The 18661-nt window shown below is 49.6% G+C and overlaps 2 protein-coding genes across 4 annotated transcripts in view; both read right to left on the reverse strand.

Moving 5' to 3' along the window:
- Positions 1 to 1028: 1028 nt before the first annotated feature.
- On the reverse strand, positions 1029 to 10833 carry ALDH4A1 (aldehyde dehydrogenase 4 family member A1). Of its 2 annotated transcripts, none has more exons than XM_069782371.1 (15): positions 10702 to 10833; positions 9816 to 9909; positions 9380 to 9472; positions 9219 to 9266; positions 8671 to 8826; positions 7943 to 8092; positions 7741 to 7815; positions 5183 to 5370; positions 4189 to 4262; positions 3428 to 3624; positions 2998 to 3045; positions 2459 to 2611; positions 2122 to 2243; positions 1451 to 1569; positions 1029 to 1320 (listed from the first exon to the last, which is right to left on the reverse strand). In XM_069782371.1, exons 1-15 carry the CDS (start codon positions 10734 to 10736, stop codon positions 1208 to 1210), a joined length of 1665 nt encoding a protein of 554 aa, XP_069638472.1. In that variant the 5' UTR covers positions 10737 to 10833; the 3' UTR covers positions 1029 to 1207. The 2 variants fall into 2 exon arrangements, with proteins under 2 accessions (XP_069638472.1, XP_069638471.1); XM_069782370.1 differs by lacking the exon at positions 10702 to 10833 and adding an exon at positions 10049 to 10131.
- Positions 10834 to 11485: 652 nt separating this feature from the next.
- The window catches only part of IFFO2 (intermediate filament family orphan 2), a 43773-nt gene continuing 36597 nt past the window's right edge, over positions 11486 to 18661 (reverse strand). For both annotated transcript variants that reach the window (XM_069782373.1, XM_069782372.1), the window contains one exon: positions 11486 to 17899. In XM_069782373.1, coding sequence (XP_069638474.1) covers positions 17794 to 17899 — 106 coding nt within the window. In that variant the 3' untranslated portion in view covers positions 11486 to 17793. The remainder of the gene's footprint in view (positions 17900 to 18661) is intronic.

Consider the following 18661-nt stretch of genomic DNA (forward strand, 5'->3'; position numbering starts at 1 on the left):
AGGTCAGAACTAATTTAACTTCTTAACTCGGCAGCTTGCAGAGCCTCGGCGATGGGCCCGTGTCAGAGAGCAGCTCGCCAGGACGGGAGTGGGGCCCTGAACAGAGCACAGCAGGCTGGGAAATGCATCTTGCTCTAATTATTGCAGACCTCCAGCTGGTGTCTCAGCACCTCCCGCTAATACTTAAATTCCTTCTAGGGGTGGTGAGGGATGCTGCATCCACCTAAGCAGCTTGTGCAGGAACGTTCCTGTTATTGAAACACCTTCTTTTAAGATCTTTCTGCTTCCTTCCAGTGGACAGGCAGGGATTGGAGCAGTGGAAGCAGCCAATAACCAGCACCGGGAAGCACCGGAGGTAGCCTGGCCTCACTACCGGTAATGAAACGAAGGGACTAAGTGGGGTGTTGCTGCTTCATCTGCTCAATGTCTGAGCACACACTGAGACTGTTTGCAAGGTAACAGGCAGGTAACCCTGGCCGTTGGCTTCTGAGGGGTGAAATAAGTTACTTAAAATTATTTCTAAGCAGCACCATGCTCACAGCTGCCCTCTCCTGGCACGATGTGCCTTCTGCCAAGCTCTCTTCCTACATCAAAAACATTTGGGTATGTTGGAGACTTTGCTCTTGCTCAGGAATGGGGAGAAAACAGAGATCAGGGCTCCCACCACATTATCTCTGGTTTAAAATGAGCCAGGCTTCCCACACCTCCCGGGAAGACTGGTACAGGCAGCCCTTAACTTCAGGGATTTCTGCTGGTACAGCTCAGGCTCTGCTGGGATAAAGGAGGCCTTGGGGATGGAGAAGGACAGAGCTTTTCCCAAGTGCCTGGGACAGGGCCAGCCTCTTAATGCTCATCTCCTGCTTTAATTCCAGCATTCTCAGCTGCGTTGAGAACGAACTGTGCTGGATGGACAAAATGGAAGGAAAAGGGAACCCAGGGTCCAGGTATGCTTCTGCACCTCCACATGTCCAGCCACCCCTTAATTAATTAACTAAGCATGCTTATATGACAAAGGAAACCACAAAGACTTCTTCTGTTTTGAGTTAACAATTTAATAATAGAATTTTTTCTTTAAAAATAAAAACCTAAGCTCGTTGGGTTAGAGATCAGTAGATTTAAGTGCTTTATTTGAAGGTTGTAGCTGCGAAGCCACTCTGTGCGTTGAGGAGCGGATCAGTAGTACCGGTGCGGGGCCAGGGAGAAGGCATCACTGCATGTAGGCATAGCGCCAGTCTGTCAGGGGCACGTGTGTTTCTTTGATGGCCTGGGGAGATGTCCAGCGCAGGATGTAGTGGGGGCCACCAGGTTTGTCGTTGGTGCCTGTTTCAGAAGGAAAGAAAGTGCCGGTGACCACGAGATTGAGGACGGGGGACTTGCTGGGAGAGGGATGTGGCTCAGTGTGCGGCCGTGTAGGTAAGTGTTGTCTCCAGGCAGGAGTTTTTCATCTCACCTGAGATGCGGGAGCCTCCAAAGGGCTGTTGAGCCACAACAGCGCCTGTCGACTTGTCATTGATGTAGAAATTGCCGGCTGCGTTGCGCAGAAGGTTCCTGGCTTCATCGATGATTCTCCTAAGGATGGACAGAAACAGCTGTGACCACGACAACAGCAAAAATTTATGCAGAGGCCTCTACCTTTCTATAGCAATTAAAACTGCGCAAAAAGAGCATTTGCATTTCTTTGCACGCATTTCCAGGACCGCACATTATTTAACACACACTGAAATGGGTCGTGCATACTTAGAACTCAAATTATCCCAGTTTTGTTTTTAGTTTGTTTCTCTTTTTAAGTTTTTATGGTTATAAAATGAAGGTAATTATAACTTAAGGAGGGTCCCTCTGTGAGCTTAGCCCTCCTCCCATGTGCTCCAACCACTGCCTTTGGGCTAGTTTCTCACCAAAAAAGCATTTTTGGGCTGAAAAATCACTTTAGCGGCATCCCCTTCCCTCCTCAGCAGGAGGAGGCTAAAAGCAGCGTAAGCTTTGCAGGAAATGCTTTCTCTCCTCCTCACCGTGCAGCGCAGGGCGCTGGAGAGAAGCAACCTCGATAGCTCACCCCAGAAGGGGGAAAAGCATCTTTGCTGTGTCGGGATGCGGCAAGGCAGCACGGATTTTGGCACTTACTTCTCCTGGGCGAAGACTGCCCCCGTGAGGCCATAGGGCGTTGTGGTGTCGATCAGCTCCAGGACCTCCTTGTACCGCTTCTCCGGGTAGACGTACACCGTGAGGATCGGGCCAAAAATTTCCTGTACAGCAAAATAATCAAGCACTCAGTGGGGACCGCCTCCAAAAATAAGCTGTGGGTGCTTCAGTACCCGATTAGCCAAAAAAGTGACAAAGAACAACATCCCCGCACCAACTTGCTGTACGACTCCTCTCTGTGTGCCCAGCGGACACCTCCGGATGGGACCTGCGGCCCCTTTTGCACCTTTCCTGCCCCCTCCCTGCAAACTGCTCTCACCTCTTTCATGATGGGGTCCTGTGGGTCTTTGCTCTCCACGATGCACGGCTCAATGAAGTATCCAACGCTGTCATCGCAGCCGCCTCCTGCCAGGATGGTGAGGCTGGACGACTTCTTGGCGTGCTCGATCCATTTCTTTATCCGTGCAAAAGACTGAGGGGAAAAAAAATAATAAAAAAAGAGTGTGGGTTTGGGGGTCTAAAAGGAGATTTGGGCAATCCCTTTCAGGGCTACACTGCTCTTAGCTGGAAGAGCACTCGGGAGGAGAGGCGAGAGCTGGAAAAACAGACCTGGACACTCTGAACCTTACGTCTGAGATGATAGTTTCTCAGCAAAATAACCCACTTTTCAAGAGGCACAGTGACTAAGGCATGCACTACTCCAGGAGGGAGCAAAAGAGGGCTGATGATAATCAGCTCTGACTAATCACTGATGTTCATACTTTGCTGTAAGCAATAAAACCCGTTTAACCTAACGCTTAATGAAAGCCTGGTGGTGTTACCTTCTTGCACTGGTAGAAACATGAGAGGTGAGCTCACCTTGTCATCAATCACTGCGGAGAAAAACGTCCCAAAGTCCTGGGCGGGCTGCAGGAAGCCAGAAAGGAGGCAATGTAAGTACATACTATGCCAAAAAGCTAACTCTGAAATTAGGAGGAGCTGAAATTCCCCAAATAACATTTCCCCACTCCAAACACACCTCTGTTTGAGGGCGCAAGCTACCCCTTTTCAATTAGTCTGCAGTATTCAGCGACTTACACAATCCTTCCTGCAGACGCTGGCTACAAGTTAATTTCTAATCACTAAAAAAAGATGAAGGGGGGGGGGGCATGGAGGGGCGGTGGTGGGGAGAACCAGTGGATAAAAAGCTCGGTTCAATAGGAATTAGTAGCCAGTTACCGCAGTCTCTAATCCCATCAACCACCCGCTGAGCCGCAAAGCCCTTCAGCAGCCCGGCAGCTCCGCTCACGTCTCCCACTTTGATCTTCCCGTGCTCCTCCAGCAGTTTCTCTTTGATCTGGGGCCACAGCGAGTCCGGGGCGTAGAGGCGGGAGCAAGCCGAGCATTTTTGGCCGCCGTACTCAAAGGCCGAGCGCAGGGTCCCGTTCACCACGCTGGCCACATCGGCCGAGCTGTGCACAAGGTGGAAGTTCTTGCCGCCGCACTCTGGTGCCGGAGAAGGGAGGAAAAGGGGCAAGAAAGGAGTTGTCAGGGCTGCGCTGGCTCTGAAAAGCACGAGCCACAGCCACGTCCCTTGCAAGGGGCTCGGCCAGCTCTCGCCCTGCCTGGTCCACGGTTCCTCGGGGAACAGGGACAGTGCCACAATCCCAGGGAGCGCAACACCAGAGCTGGAACAGGCTTACAAAACTGATGGAAAAGAGACCGACCCAAGTTCCCAAACTTAGCACGGAGGTTCTGCAACCCCAGAGAGCCACTGTCTGCCGCCCAAGTGCCATCTCCCTACTGTAAAAGCCCACCACTCCGTGCCGGTGTGAGCCGGTGCTGTAAGCTCCTCTAAACACCCAGCGCACCCAAACGAACAAGCTTTACGCTTCTGCCAGAGAGGGTGGACAGGATGCAATTTACTGTGTCATTTGCTCTCTGCTCACAAGGAGAGGAATCCTGACCATCGCTTCAGTTTCTCCCTGAGCAGGGGAAGAAACTGAACCCCCACCCCCGCATGGCCTTCCTACACCCCCCCAAAAAAAAGGTGTAAGAAGTGGCAGTTACCTCCAGCCAGGCGTGGGAAATTGCGGTAGCGATCCAGGTTTTCGGAAACCTGCTTCCAGAGCCGCTTGAAAGTCCTGGAAGAGAATGGAGGAGCCGGTTAGTGCACTCTTGCCTTTGCACAGGGGTGGCACTTGGAAAAGGCACATGTGGGTGACGCGCCCTGCTGAAGGGGACCCCAGCAAACCCCTGCATCCATCCCCAAAAGAAGGGATGCCCTGCAAACAGAAGAGGAGATGCTGGCTGACAACGAGACCCTTGGTCTCAAAGCCATGGCACTACACAACAACCCCCTAGTTTTAAAAATAAGAAACTGTTGCAGCGTCACAGGGAAGACCACAGGAGCGAGCACCCAGCAGAAGTTTCTGTTCTTCCCCTTTCCCCCCTTCCTTTCGGTCCTTACTGTGACAAACCCCTTGGCTGCAAAACAATAAAAATGCTAATAACCTCCCACCAGGAGGCACAGCCGCTAATACTAATTTATGAGCTTCCCACCTTTAAAGCACGGTGCTCATCAGACCATGTCCTTCACCGGTGGAGCAGGGTCCCCAGGTTTAATAGCCCGTTACGGGCTGCCGGGGCCCTCAGCGTCGCTAACACACTCCGACGCATGGGCAGAGCGCAGGTTTGCAAATCTATGTGGAGCTGGCATCGCTCTGCCAGCACAGTGCAGTTTGTCAAGCCAAATCACAGCATCTCTGGGAGACAGGGCAGTGTCACATGCAAGTTTGTCTATTCTCTGTGCCTTGAGTTTAGTAACAGAAACTCCCTGCTATTAAACGCACTCCCTGTAGCTAGAAAACCTGGTTAAACACTTTTTTTAATCAGTTTTAAAACCGTACTTTAAATATGTTGTGTAAGGAGGGCCCATTGTCAGCCTGCTACCCTACTCAACGCTGTCCTACATGTTCAAAGGACCAGCAGACGAGCACCCAGCATCATCTCAGCCAGCGGCTCCTCACCCCTCTCCCCGCTGCCGCTCCCCTCCCCAACGTACGGCACGCTGCCGGTGAAATTGAGCCCGCAGAAGTGCTCGGAGCTCGTGACGGTGTCTCCAAACACGGGCCCATCCGCCGGCACGAACTGCACGACGTTCGGAGGGAGCCCGGCTTCAAGGAGGATCTTGTAGACAGCGTAGCTGGAGAGCAGGGCAGTGTCACTGGGCTTCCACAGCACCACGTTTCCCTGGGGGAGAGGAGAAAGTCAGCACGCGAGGAAAGGCTTCAGCCCCAACGCAGGTAAGCAATTCTTAAATGCTCTGGCAAAAGCCTGTCCCGCAGCCCACAGCAGGTGGTAGGGGAGCAGTGGCACCTTTGGGTGCCCAAAGCATTGGTTTTGAAAATGGCCCGCGATAGCCCTGGTCAGCCGAAGGCACAAAAATCCTCCCCTTTCACACCACCAGGCTGCTGTGCCAGCCTTTCACACCCTCCCTTGCCGGGGACGCACAGTTTTGTCTTCCCTAAAGAGGAGTCACAAACGCAGACCTGTTTTATGTCTCGGGAGATGGGACGGCGCCGTTAAGAAATAAGCTTACAACACTACAAGCGCTGTCACTCACCGGCCAGCCAAAGCACTGAAATAAAACCTCACGCCCAGATTAATCGTGCACAAGCAAGCAACACAATCAGCTGGAAAACACAGCACTAAAACGCCGGTGGCGGCACCCCACCCCTTTGGCTCCACGCCACCGTCCTCCCTTCGGCTCCGTGACCTCCCCTGCGCCACCGTCACACTGCTTGGCTCCCACCGCACGTGACCGTGCAACAGGGTCACAGCCCCAGGGCAGCAGGAGGGGGATTTTCGGACTCGGTCTCAACCAAGCACTTGCTTTGCAGGGACTCATGGTGCAGTCAAAGCTCCTCCCCGCCCCCCCCTAATCCTTCCACTCCAAACGGTGAGAAAACTGAAACACACTCTGCAAAAAATCTCCAAGCAACTCTCAAATCTAACTCGGGCCACTGTTGGAGACTGGATGCCCTGCAGCCTGGATACCAGTGCGGTGCGGCAACTGCTCCGGTCCCAAGAAATTCCGCTCCCGACGCTGCAATGGCATTAACCACATTGATCTCTCCAGCTATTTAGGCAAGAGCAATATTTAATCCCCTGGGAAGCGCACTGTGGTGACTAAAACACTGGGGCTCTACTTAATACCCACTTATTAAGCACCATTTTCTCCTAAATTTAATTCCAGGTACCACCTGCCCCTGAGCTTGTCAAGTCACCCGCTGATGTCCTGCTCCTTTTTGCCCCAGGCCTGGGGTGAGCAGGGGGATTTCATCACCCTGCAGCAGCCCGGTGGGAATTTATCGTCACACTCAAGGAAGGAGAGGCAGATGTACTGCAGGACGCCCAAAACAGTTCACCCAGACCTGCCAGCACAGGCTTATTCCATCCCAGCAAGGTTCATCTGCTCTGGGATGAGCTTACCACCAAATGCCCCAAAGCTGAGGACCTTCCTCGAATCCCAGGGTGGGAGGAATGCATCTCCCTCCCCCAAAAAACTTCCCAGCTCCATGTTAGCTTCATGCTCTTCCCTCCTTCTCCCCTACAAAAGTGAGAGGTTCAAATGCTTCACCTTGAATATGACTTTAAAATGTGATGTCCCCAAATTAAAAGCTTGGTGTTCTCCCTTATCGCAGCCTCTTCCACTTCCTACAAAGGACACTACTGCTGGAGGGACCATCTTTGGTGCCAGGATGAAATCTGAGCCTAATTAGTAAAGAGCTTAGGACAATTTTGTGGGTTTTTTTTCCAGTGCAACAATAAATTAATTAATCCTAGCTCAAATTCATCAGGTTAATACAGTCTCTCCCCAAAACCCACCCTGCAAAAGCAGGAGGTCCCCACGCTCGACAGGCACATTGGGATAGGACACGTACAGAAATGCTGTTTACCAATACTTTGACTTTTTGGACCATCTCCTGTCTCCCAGTTCAGTGCTAAATGCCAGAGCCACAACCCGCTCTCTCCCACCTTCGCCCTAACACACCTGCTGTACCCAACAAACGTCACCCAAGAGGAACCTGAGCACTTACAAACTGATTACACTTTCATATCGCAACAGCACCCTGAAGCCCCGTTCACAGAGCAAGCACCACACAAGAAAATACCCAACACCCCCCCATAACCCCCCCGCCCCATATTTCTCATGTCCCTCCCTCCTGCAGTACCCTGACCTCCTCTCAATCTAAAACCCAGCCTAGAAGTGAAAAGACACCTTGCTTCAGAATAAAAACCCCAGAAGAGCAGGTTTGGGCAGTTTTTCCTTTTCCAACACTTCCCCCATCACACCTTGTCCATTAGTGGCCAGGTCTAAACTCCAGCCACTAGAATGCCTTCTTGTAATTAAAGACATCTGAGTCTAATTGCAAGACAGCTGATTGAATTCAAGGGGACCAACAGACGCAGGACCCCAGGTGTATCCTATTGAACAGCACCAGAGAACCAGGGAGGCCAAATTCAGCCTCAGAGAGACTAGGTCCCCCTCCCTCCCAGCCTTTCTCCAGACTGTTCTCTCCACCCCTGGCTCTCCTTAAACCCCACCACAACACTCACCATCAATGCCGGAGCCCCTGCCAGGTTGCCACCGATTGCCGTGAAGTTGAAGGGAGAGACGGCTGCCACGAAACCCTGCGGGTGGGAGAGGAAAGGGACTGGTGGGAGCACGGTGACTCCTCTCACCATGGTGTCACACCGCAGCTTAGGGCAAAAAAGGGAGCTCCAGAAGCAGAGGGAAAGCCCCAGCCCTTCTCCTCACCTCCAGCCCCCGGTAGACCATGCTGTTGGTGCTGACGTCCACGCTGATGGGCTGGCTGTTCTCCAGCTCCAGGGCATACTTGGCATTGAATCGGAAGAAGTCTATCAGCTCTGCAGCAGCATCGATTTCCGCCTGGATGACTGTTTTACCCTGCCGGGAGAGGTCGCATCAAATAAAAGTACCGAAGGGGAGGGCGTGGGGAGGAATGCAGCAGCCGTGAGCCGCAGCGGTGCGGCACAGTGCATCCGGATGTGGTTTGTGGGTTGCCTCTCTCATGCAGACCACGTGCTCGCTTCCGAAAGATGCGGCTTCTTGCAGGTCCCCATCCTGCAACATCTCCTTCGCACCAAGCAGAGGCAAATGCAGCCCGTGCCCTGTGCCAGGAGACACCACATCCACCCATGTTCCCCCACCACCCTTTAGTGCCTCCCCTGGGAAAGCCAGGGCTGCTGGGGTGTTTTGCAAGGGAAACCCTGATAATCGCAGCCCACCACACCAGTTGATCCTGTTCCCATGACGCTTGACTCCCAGCTACAGCTCCCTTCCTTCTCAGCAAAGAGGCAAGGATCAGTCTGTAACCCCTCACAGCACTGGCACTTCTAACACTATGGACATTCCCACTGCCAAAAAATACCTTGGCAGATCCTCCTGCCCTGCTTCCCCGGCTCCCCACATTCCCTCCCATTCGCCCCAGCTATCCACCAGGTCAATCCCGTATCCCCCCTTACCTGCCCGATCATGGTTTTGGCCAGCACTTCTGCTCGCCTCGGGCCGCTCAGCATGTCAGCTGCCTTCAGGAAGATCTGGGCTCGGTCCTGGACCGGTTTCAGGTCCCATTCCTTCCTCGCTGCCAAGGCAGCGTTAATGGCTTTGTTAATGAGCTCCTGCAGAAGAAAAGGGGAAAGGCAGCAAGGAGGAACTCACCATCTCTCCGTCATCAGGTCAGAGGGGAAAGTGAGAGGCCATCCACCCCCAGGCACTACCACAGCAGCCACCTTCCCATCACAACCCCAAATTTGCAGCTCCTGGTACCAGTTTGTTCCAGGATCCCTGGGAACTGGAAAGCCAGCACCTGCCAGTGGAGCTTCCTTGCTCACAATGTGAGCAGCAATTAGCGTTTCATCCAGACTTCTCACCGGCAATCTCAAAGCGCATCACACCGCAAGCCTCGTAACCCCACTGCGAGATAAGGCTTGCTAAACCCAGACGAAGTGCTGTCGCTCCCCCCACCTCTTAAAAAATGAAAGGAAGAGGGAGGGCAATGAGGTGCACTCACCTTGTTGGCATAGCAGTACTTGGCCACCTTGTGCGCATGATTAAATGGCTGAAAAGAGAAGAAAAGCCTCCGTAGTTATCAGTCCAACAGCTCTCCCTCCTGCCAGGCACATGCTCCTGCTCTGTTCTCACTTGGTAAATAAGAATTTTCCCCAAACTCACCGACAGCTGGTACCGCACCGTCGACGTCCACACCTCCTCTCCTCCGATCACACACGGGATGGATTCCGTCTTGTCCTTCAGGTCAGCAAGTGCCTAAGCGAGAGGAGGAGAGCACCGCGGTGGGACTTGCGCACGCAGACCTCCACCAGCTGCCCCCCCCCGCTCCATCCATCCTCGCCCCCAGCCCCACGAGCAAAGGGAAACCCGGGGACAGGCCTCCTTCCGTCCCCTGGGTATGGGGTGCCCGCAGGCTGGAGGGATGGGGACAGGAGTGACAACTCCCAACTGTCCCCAAAGGGAAGGAGCGGGCGCTGGGCAGGACGGGGCTTCCCCCCACCCGGGGAAAGAGCCTGGGGCTGCTGTGCAGCACCAGAAGCAGAAACCAGGACCTTAAAGACCCCCCCCCAAAAAAAGGCTGATCCCCTGCGGCGGTTACCTTCTGAAGCGCTGCTCGCTCGGGGCTCCCTGGTTTAAACTCGAGGATCGGCTCGTTGGTCACCTCGATGGCCGAGCGGTGCTGCCATCTCCGCCTGTGAGAGGAGCAAGACAGACGCTGAAATTCCCCCCGGCGTCCTCCTTCCCTCCACACCCTCGCCTCCCAGTAACGCGTGTTTTACTGCTCAACGCGTTCCCTTGGCCAAACCGGCCGCGCGCGCCCAGGCACCGCACCGCGTTATCACGCCCGCGCTCCGTCCCGCCGGATAACGACGCCGGAGCTGGGAACCGAGCCTGGACATCGTAGCCCCCGGCCAACTATCCCTTCTCCTCGCTACGCAAAAGGTGCAGGAAGAGGAATTCCCAAGGGACGAGGCGCAGGGCAAGCTCCGAATCGATCCCGTTTGCTCCAACGCCCCAACGCGCCGCCAGCTCCTGGCAAAGTCCAGGGCGCGGGGGCAAAAGCCGGGTTGGCACTGGCACGCTCTGCCCGCTCCAGCGAGCGACTGGACCTTGGCAGCTCGGGGCCAGCAGTTTCCCAACCCGGCTTTGGTATTAAATTGCCCCCTCAGCGAAAAAGGGGGCAAAAAAGAGGGAAAAAAGTGCAAAGACGGGGAGGGAAACGCGGGGGCTCGGCAGCGGGGAAGGTGCCCAGCGAGAAGCGAGGTCAGGCCGGGCCGGCAAAAGGGGCCTAAAGGCAACGCACGGCCAAGGGGAGCCGGCGGGTCTTCCGCCCGCAACGCCCCGCCACGCGTGGAAGTGCTGCAAGGAGGGGGGTGGCGGGGGGGGGGGGGGTTGGCTGCTCCTTTGCCCCCTCCCACAGGGAAGGGGGAGCGGGGGGTGGGAAGGGGAGGGGAGGGGAGGGGGGGGGACCCCCCGGCACTCACCCGCCGCCCCGCAGCCCACGCAGCGCCCGCCACATCCCGGCCCCGCCGCCTTCCCCGGCCCACGGCCGCGCCCGAACCACCACCTGGGGGAAAGGGGGGGGGGGGGAGGCGGCTAAGACAAACCCATAAAATTAAATATTAAAAAAAAGGGGGTGGGGGAGGGAAGGGGGTTGCTGGCAGAGCGGCCCCACAGCCGCGCGCTCTCTGTGCGTGGGGCGTGTCCCTCCCCACCCCCCGTGGGGCGGGAAGGTGGTGTCGTCGTCCTCTTCCACCCCCCCCCCCCCCACACACACCCCTGCGGCGGTGGTTGAGCCCGGCCGACGGGGCGGCCGCGCGCCGCGGCACGTGGGGGGGGGGGGGGGCGGAGCGCTGGCACGAGCTAAAAATAATTGAAAGAAATTTAAAAAGAAAGAAAGAAAAAAACCAACAAACCAACAAAAAACCTCAAAGCAGAAGGAAGTGGCTGTGCCTGTGCGGCGCCTGCGGGAGCGGACCTGTGTGAGGAGAGAGAGAACAGGGAGCTGGAGCAGCTGACAGCTAATTAAAAAAAGGGGGATTTTAACCCAAAATGGGGCCTGGGTGGGAGCACAGGGTATTTTTATGTGCAGAAAGGGGAGCAGCACTTCAACAGGGGCAGCTGAAAGATCCTAATTCTTAGGGGAGCTTTGGAGTATTTGGGGACCCCACATCACCAGGTGTGTTTGTGTCCCCCTGCCTCACATCCCAAAAAGCAGCTTTTTCCCCAAAAGGTATTTTCCAACCCCAGAATTAACACACAGAGACATTAACCAGGAGTTTGGTATTTATTTTATAGGTTTGTTTTTTTCCTTGTAACCAGAGAACGACTGTGACCCGTTTTCATCGACAAGCTCCCGCACTCCCCCTCGGCGCAGGGAAGCCCGTGGGGTACACGACCGACGGGTCGAACGCCGAAGGATGAACCCCCGCTCCGGAGGGGCGGCACGGCTGAGGACGGACAGACAGACGGACGGACGCAGGACGGGAGACCAGAGCAGTGTACGGGGAGCTGGAGAGCAGACCTGGAAGGGGTCAGTGGGGTCGTTTTTGGCACTAAAAAAGGAAAACGGAGATAATCCGGTGGAACTCAGAGGAGTGCGAATGCTTCTGGCTCTCGCTGCGGGCGTTTCTCGGTGCCCCTGCTGAAGTGGATTAAGATTTCTGAAGCCTTTGATGGTCCGAAATCCACCGCCAGTAAGTGCGCGTACCATTTGGCCTGCTTGCAAATTCCCAGGACAGACTTCCAGCCACAGAGGAAATCGATTTACATCTCGACGCCGGAGCAAGCTTGGGAGCTGGTTCATCCTTTGTCCTTTCCTCACCAGAGATCAAATAGCATCATCAGTTCAGTCTTTTTCTTTAAAAGAAGCTAATATACAGAATATAAAGCACGATATTTACAACAGTACAGTAAACAGGTTCATTTCCACACTGATCAGTAGTCTGTTTTAATGTGTATAAAAGAAATTCTTATATGACCTAAGAGGAACTGACAAGAAGTGACACAGCATGGGGAAAGAGTCATCAATACCCTCCACTTAAACACTTAAATAATAAATAATCATTTTTGGCAGAACTTAGCTACATACACTTTAGCCGCAGGTAAGGTGTTTTAAGGACTGACTTGTGTGTCTCTTTTGGTGAAACCACGTTACACAAGAAGTGCGTCTAGTGACCAAGCTTTTAATCATCCTCAACCCTCTCTAATAAGAAAAAAGAAATTTTAGGATTTCAGATGAAATCTGCACAGGGACCGTCAGTTCAGGCAGCCCACAAACCACAGGCATTGGTGGCACAGTGGTACTGGGGCGTTCTGCCATGGAAATGACACAGGTTTGAAGCCACCCCAGGGTTTTTAAGCATTAACATCATTATTTCCTCCAAAGACAGAGCCAGCCAGACCTATGAGCACCACCTTTGCTTACAAAAGTGCTTCACTGTTGGAGTGCCTCAAATTAGGAGGGAATCATGATTTCTAGAAGCATTGAATACCCACTTCTTAAACACAATTTGTTGCTTCTTCAAAAGAGAAGCTTTGAAAGGCTCCCGCAAATGCGGAAGGGTCTTAAGACACTGAACTACACACAAAAACAGACAAAAAGAAATAATCAAGTGTTTCTTCACTACTCTGCCAAAGACTCATGTTCAAGCCTTCCATGCTCCCCTCTCCAGAAACGGGTTAGCAAGGGACTGAATTAAGAATTTGGCAGGTAGTGTTTCTAGTTCACCTCTAAACCCAGCATTATTAACACCAGGATAGTATGTGTTGCCATGATTGGCAATTTCTTTTCGCATTTAAAACTCAAAACTGACAGAAGTTACATTCTACTAAAAGCTTAAAATCAAGCATTTGGGTGACTTAACACTGAAGGCAGAGATTTTTAAAGCCTGCGTGTTCCCCTGCAACCAAGTCCTGGAGCAGTGCAAAAGAATAAAAAACCCAAAGTCCTGAAGCAAAATGTGGAAAATCCTCATCAGGGTATTATTACACCATGGAAGCACTATCATTTCTTAATTTTGCTGTGATAAATCGTGCTTTAAACGTTCAGCTCTAAAATGAAGCACTCTCAAACGCGAAACACAATCAAGAGACTTCCCAGTATTGCAATTCTCTTCCTCACACGCTCCAACACAAACATTCTTCCATTTTTTTCTAGAGCCAAGGGAAACATAAGGAAATAGATGCTTTAGAGAGACTGCAGCGCTGTGGCAAGGCTATGAGCACCCACTGATCGCCGTGGCTTTTCCTCAGCCAGCCTCGGACTGATGACCCAACTTGTATTTTTGCTGGCAGGAATGCTTAAGCAAAAAAACCACAACCTCATAATTAGAAGCAGCTTTAGATCTATATTCAGGCACGATTCTGATTATTTTGTTTCATCAAGTTAATTCCAATTTATACCTGTGTAGACAAACACAATTTATCTTCCAACCAGGTAGAACACAAACCCCACTCTGGGGCAGATTTTAAAACTACTGTGCTGCAATCACCCCCAGTATTAAGGGGAGCAAACGGAGGTTCTTACCGTCTCCAGCAGAATGCCTCGCAATCAGGGAAAGAAAAAAAACACCAGGGGAAACAGCAATAATTCTGCAGTTGGAGAAAAGCTGTTAACCTGTTTTTTTTTCCCTCCCCCTCTTGCTCCGAGGAAGTGATGGGCAAGTGCTTCACAGCCATACCTGTGAGGTTGTTTCTGTGTTGTCGCTTGAAACTGTTTGAGAATTTGGAGTCTCATCAGAGCAGAAGATACTTTACAAGGGAATAATTGCATTTGCCAACAGAATTCTGTTTGCACTTTAAAAACCTCTAATAAAAATAGAATATATACTGTGTTTCTTATAAATAGATTACACATTTAGCTTAGATGAGTTTCATTACATTCCCCCCCGACAATTTTTTTTTTTTTTTAAAGAATTTTGTTTTTTCATTGTGTGAACTAATATTATAATTACTAAGTCTTTGAAAAAATGTTTGTACCACATTATTCTTTGGACATTTTTGAACAACATGCATCCACAAAAGCAACTGCCATTTGTTTACTGAAAACACTTTTTGTACAAACCCATTTTAGGAATTTGATATATTATTACACCGCTAACAAGCAAAAAAATTTGCTTCCTTGAAATCCCCTTTTAAAAAATGAGAAACAATGAGGAGGATTTTCTGATTGTAAGTCTAAAAAAGTGTCAATATGACACCGCATTAAGAATAGAAAACAAAAATAAAGTATTTACAGCTTTACAAAGGAAAAAGAAAGAGGTCATCAAAATCATTTCCAGCATTTTCACGATTTTTTTCTGGCGAGCTTTTGATCTGGTTTCTACAGAGTGGTTATACGCAAACAGAACAGGACCACTGTCAGCTAAATCAGCAGCATCGCTTGAAACTAAACCAAAGACCTCCTTAGGGAAACTATCAAGGACCAACCCTCATAACTCCCAAAAGGTTGATCCACCAAGTCCTATACAGCCTAAATGAAAATAAAACCCCAATCCCAAGTATGAAAACACCTTTTCTTCCTTAAGAATGGATTACATATGATTATAAGAAACAGACACCAACAACAGTGGTAATTTACCGTCATACACATCACCATCGTACACGTTATTTCTATACCCTCTACTATAGACCCACATCCCTTACACTCACCAACAAATGCAACCCTATTACAGATGCTTCTCATAATTATGGCTACAAGATAAACTGTAGGTTACAGCTAGCTTGTTTCAACAGCTGAATTTCTGCTTCTTCCCTTGGCTCTCAGTGTCAAACTGAGGATATTCTTTCCTACCCTCAGCATACCAGCTACTAGTTTCAAAAACACTCAGCCTTTTTCCTACTAGGACACTGAGTTTTAAAGAAAAAAAACCAAACCAAAAAACAAAACAAACACAAAAAACCAAACAGCAGCTAAGCTGGATGGCCATTAAAATTGCTCAGTTTCTCCAGTACCAAAAAGCATTTCATAATTGAGGAGAGCTGAACAACAGCCTCCGACAAGGCTGATTCACTGTGCAAGTAGATTGCTTAACAATGCCTCCACCGAAGTCACTAAAGCATTACAGACATTCAGCTTTGGCAGATGGTTTCTCAGCCCCGTGAGAAACTATGTATTAGCAGCTGAAGTTCATACAGGCTTGAAAACCTTAAGAGTACTTTATTGAAAACATGCAGTCCCAGCCCCCTCAAAAAAATATCACATCTCTTGCCCCCACCCACCCACCCCAACTTGCAGCCCTAGCGAACACGACATTTACTACTTTGGCCACCTAAGAAATAATAGGAATGAGCACTTTGGAATAAGGTTTCTTTTCCAGAGAAAAGTTATCTACATTTATATGATGAAACAGGCTTTGAAAAAGCCCCTAACCCACACCACAGGAACCAAGAAGTTGTTAGCTACTCTATGAATAACTGCACTGAGTATTGCAATCAGTAAAGAAACCCCAAGCATATCCTTGGATCTATTTTCTTGGACAGAAGCCATCAATTGTCGATCATGGCCTCCACACTGTGGATCCAGATGGATCATCCCAGTACTGCTCCCCACACTGAAAAACACAGGGAGCCCATTTGATTCACGTGGCCTAAAAGCACCATTGTGTCCAAGCAGGAGATGGATCTGAACAGCGATGAAACTCCAGGCAGCAACACAGGAAACTCAAATGGAGAAGGCATTACTGTACCCACAGTTACAGCGTGAGCAGAAACCCTCCGAGGTCCTGCCCCTCTGTATAGCTGCGCAAGACAGAGAGGCATTTCTGCCCAGGAACACGCCATTTGCCGAGACACTTGGGCTCTTTTTGGAAGAGAGCACCGCTGATCTATACTGGCTGTATGCTTACAATGCAACCCTGCTGATTTCAGATCAATACATAAGGGAGGCTTGGAAACAATACTCAGGAAGCTAAAAAAATTGGCCAGCTTACCTTTACATAACACTGAGAGGGTGCTTAAATGGGGTATTTCCCTGTCCAGTCCTAGCACTGCTCCTACATAGCAGATTCTAAGCTTCCTGGCAGGAAAAAGAATACATTTGGTGTTTACTCCAAGTCTTGCAACTGCTAGTTAACTACACAGTTACCTTTAGGCAGTATTAACTACACTTTCAGTCTTGGTCTAAAAAACAAACAAAAAATTATTGGCTGAGGTTTATACCCTGTTTTTACCTGGCTGAGGTGCTACAATTCCCATTAATAACCATGAACAGCTTGATGATGCCAGAGTTTCCTCAAACACCACCAAGTGATCTGACTTTTGATGCTGCTTTCTCAGTGTAAAAATACAGAAAGATTGACAAAGCCTAGGTCTTCTCACTTTCTCACAGAGAAAGCACATGGCTGTTCTTCCCTAATTCTAGGGCAGCAGTAGTTTGGGATTCATTTTACTGGACCCTAAAAAAGGATTACAGTATTTTCCAATGTTCAGCTTTTCCGAAGAACAGTGGTCTGGAACTCTCCCAATGTCATGTCTCAAGCCTACATCTATACCACCGCATGTCAGTTTATCCTGATGCTTCAACTATCCCACTCTAAACATCATGAAAGCAGCATAAAATGGAGTTATCTCCCTGTCAGCAAAGTAAAATCTGCAAACACTACGTTTAAAAAAAAAAAAAAAAAACTGAAAAAAGAAAACACAAACCAACATGGGAACGGAAGGGCTGATTCCCCTCTTAATCCAATCACTGGAAACAAAGGCATTGTAATACAACATTCCTCCTCAAAAGAAGCTCTACAGATAACTAACATGTGCAAATGTGTTTTTAGCTTTCCTTTCCCCAAGAGATAACTGTAGCCCAGCAGGGACCAAACATTCCATAAATAAGGCGAGCTTTTTTTTTTTTTTTTTTTTTTTGCATAGTAGTTTATCAGTGATAGTCCCACCCCACTGAACCCTCCTTTGTCCACCTGCTTTGCCACCGAGCTGAGACCCGCTTCTTCAGATTCTGGAGTCTAGCAGAAAGCTTGTACAAATCTCAAAGGCTCCTTCACCCAGAAAGATGGAATGAAGAAATTCCTTTTAATATTGTATAACTGCTTAATCCTAAAAGCTGTCTCTAAACCCGCTATTATTTTTAAAGGTTTACAGTTCAATTTGGAGGCATTCTGTTTTGTGCCAGTCATTGGTAATTGTACCATAATTGTCTTGGGTTTGCTTCTCGTTTGCCAGCATTCCTTTTGCCAATCAGTGCAGCAGTTCAATAAAACCATCAGCATACTGAAATACCCAGAGCCTTTGCAGCACCATTCTCTGCTGCTACCAGATTTTTTTAAATAATATTTTTTATAAAAACACCTGCTATTAATATTCCACTGGAGCTCAAAGTGGCTCAGCTTGGGGCAAAGGCACAATTAAAACACCATGTTTTCTTACAGGACTCTGCATTTATGATTTGTATAACAATAGAAATTTACAGCACCAATCCTTGGGTGGGGTGGGGATGCGTGTAGGAATGAGTCCTTAGAAACCCTGTGCAAGGGCTTACAAGTCTTTTTTTTTCCCCCCATCAGTGTATCGGTTTTTAATCTTTTCTTGTATCTTCCCTTTCACTGGAATGCACCAACTACGTATCAGCTGACCATGGGCTCCACATCCGTCTCTCTGTCCAACTCGTCCTGAATTTCATCTGTGTTTCCTGAGTCACTGCTGGCTACAGAGCTGGGAGATGGAGAATTTCTGTAGAAAAATTCAGAGAAAGGTTTAGACAAAAAACTTAAATATCATTGACAGAAGGAAAAAAAAAAAGGAACATTTAAAGAAAATTGTCACTTTCACTTCCCAAAACAAGTTACAATATCCTTTATTAACATTAAACTTTGAGTTTAAAGTAAATATCAGTAGCAGACTTAAGCATTCCGTATGCTGCCACCCCACCCCTGTCATCTCCTACACAGACATAAAGGCTGCCCTAGGTTTACAGATGGGGAAATGGAAACTAAGTCCAGTGAATATCCTACAGAGACTCTCATCATCCATAACACATACAGTCTTGAAAACACAAAGAAAGTTTATCATCTTGTTCTTTTAAGCCAGGATGTGTACTGGGGGCAAGCAAGAGATAAGAAAAAATCCTCATAGTACAGGGTTCTTAACACATGAAAAGATTAAAAACCAAGTTCTTCATATAAGTCCACAGTCAAGATTTAATTTGGGCTTTGGTTTAAGAGTCCTAGATCTATGACATTAAGACTAAATGTCCGTCCAAGGTAGAGATACCTGATTTTACCAATAGGTGTTGACTCCTTAAAAGCCTTACTGTGTGTAAGAACCCATACACTGCTACAGGGTTCCTTTTTAAGACCCGTAGCTGACCCTGAACAAAACAAGATTATCTGAAGGACAAAGCTTTAGGACAAAATGATACTATTGCCTTTAAAACAACTTGGCAGGAAACAAGAGCAAAATAAATTCCTGAAGCACCCCAGGCAGAATGGTAAT

Source organism: Haliaeetus albicilla, chromosome 4 (assembly GCF_947461875.1).
Source record: "Haliaeetus albicilla chromosome 4, bHalAlb1.1, whole genome shotgun sequence".
In the NCBI taxonomy this organism is placed as follows: Eukaryota; Metazoa; Chordata; class Aves; order Accipitriformes; family Accipitridae; genus Haliaeetus; species Haliaeetus albicilla.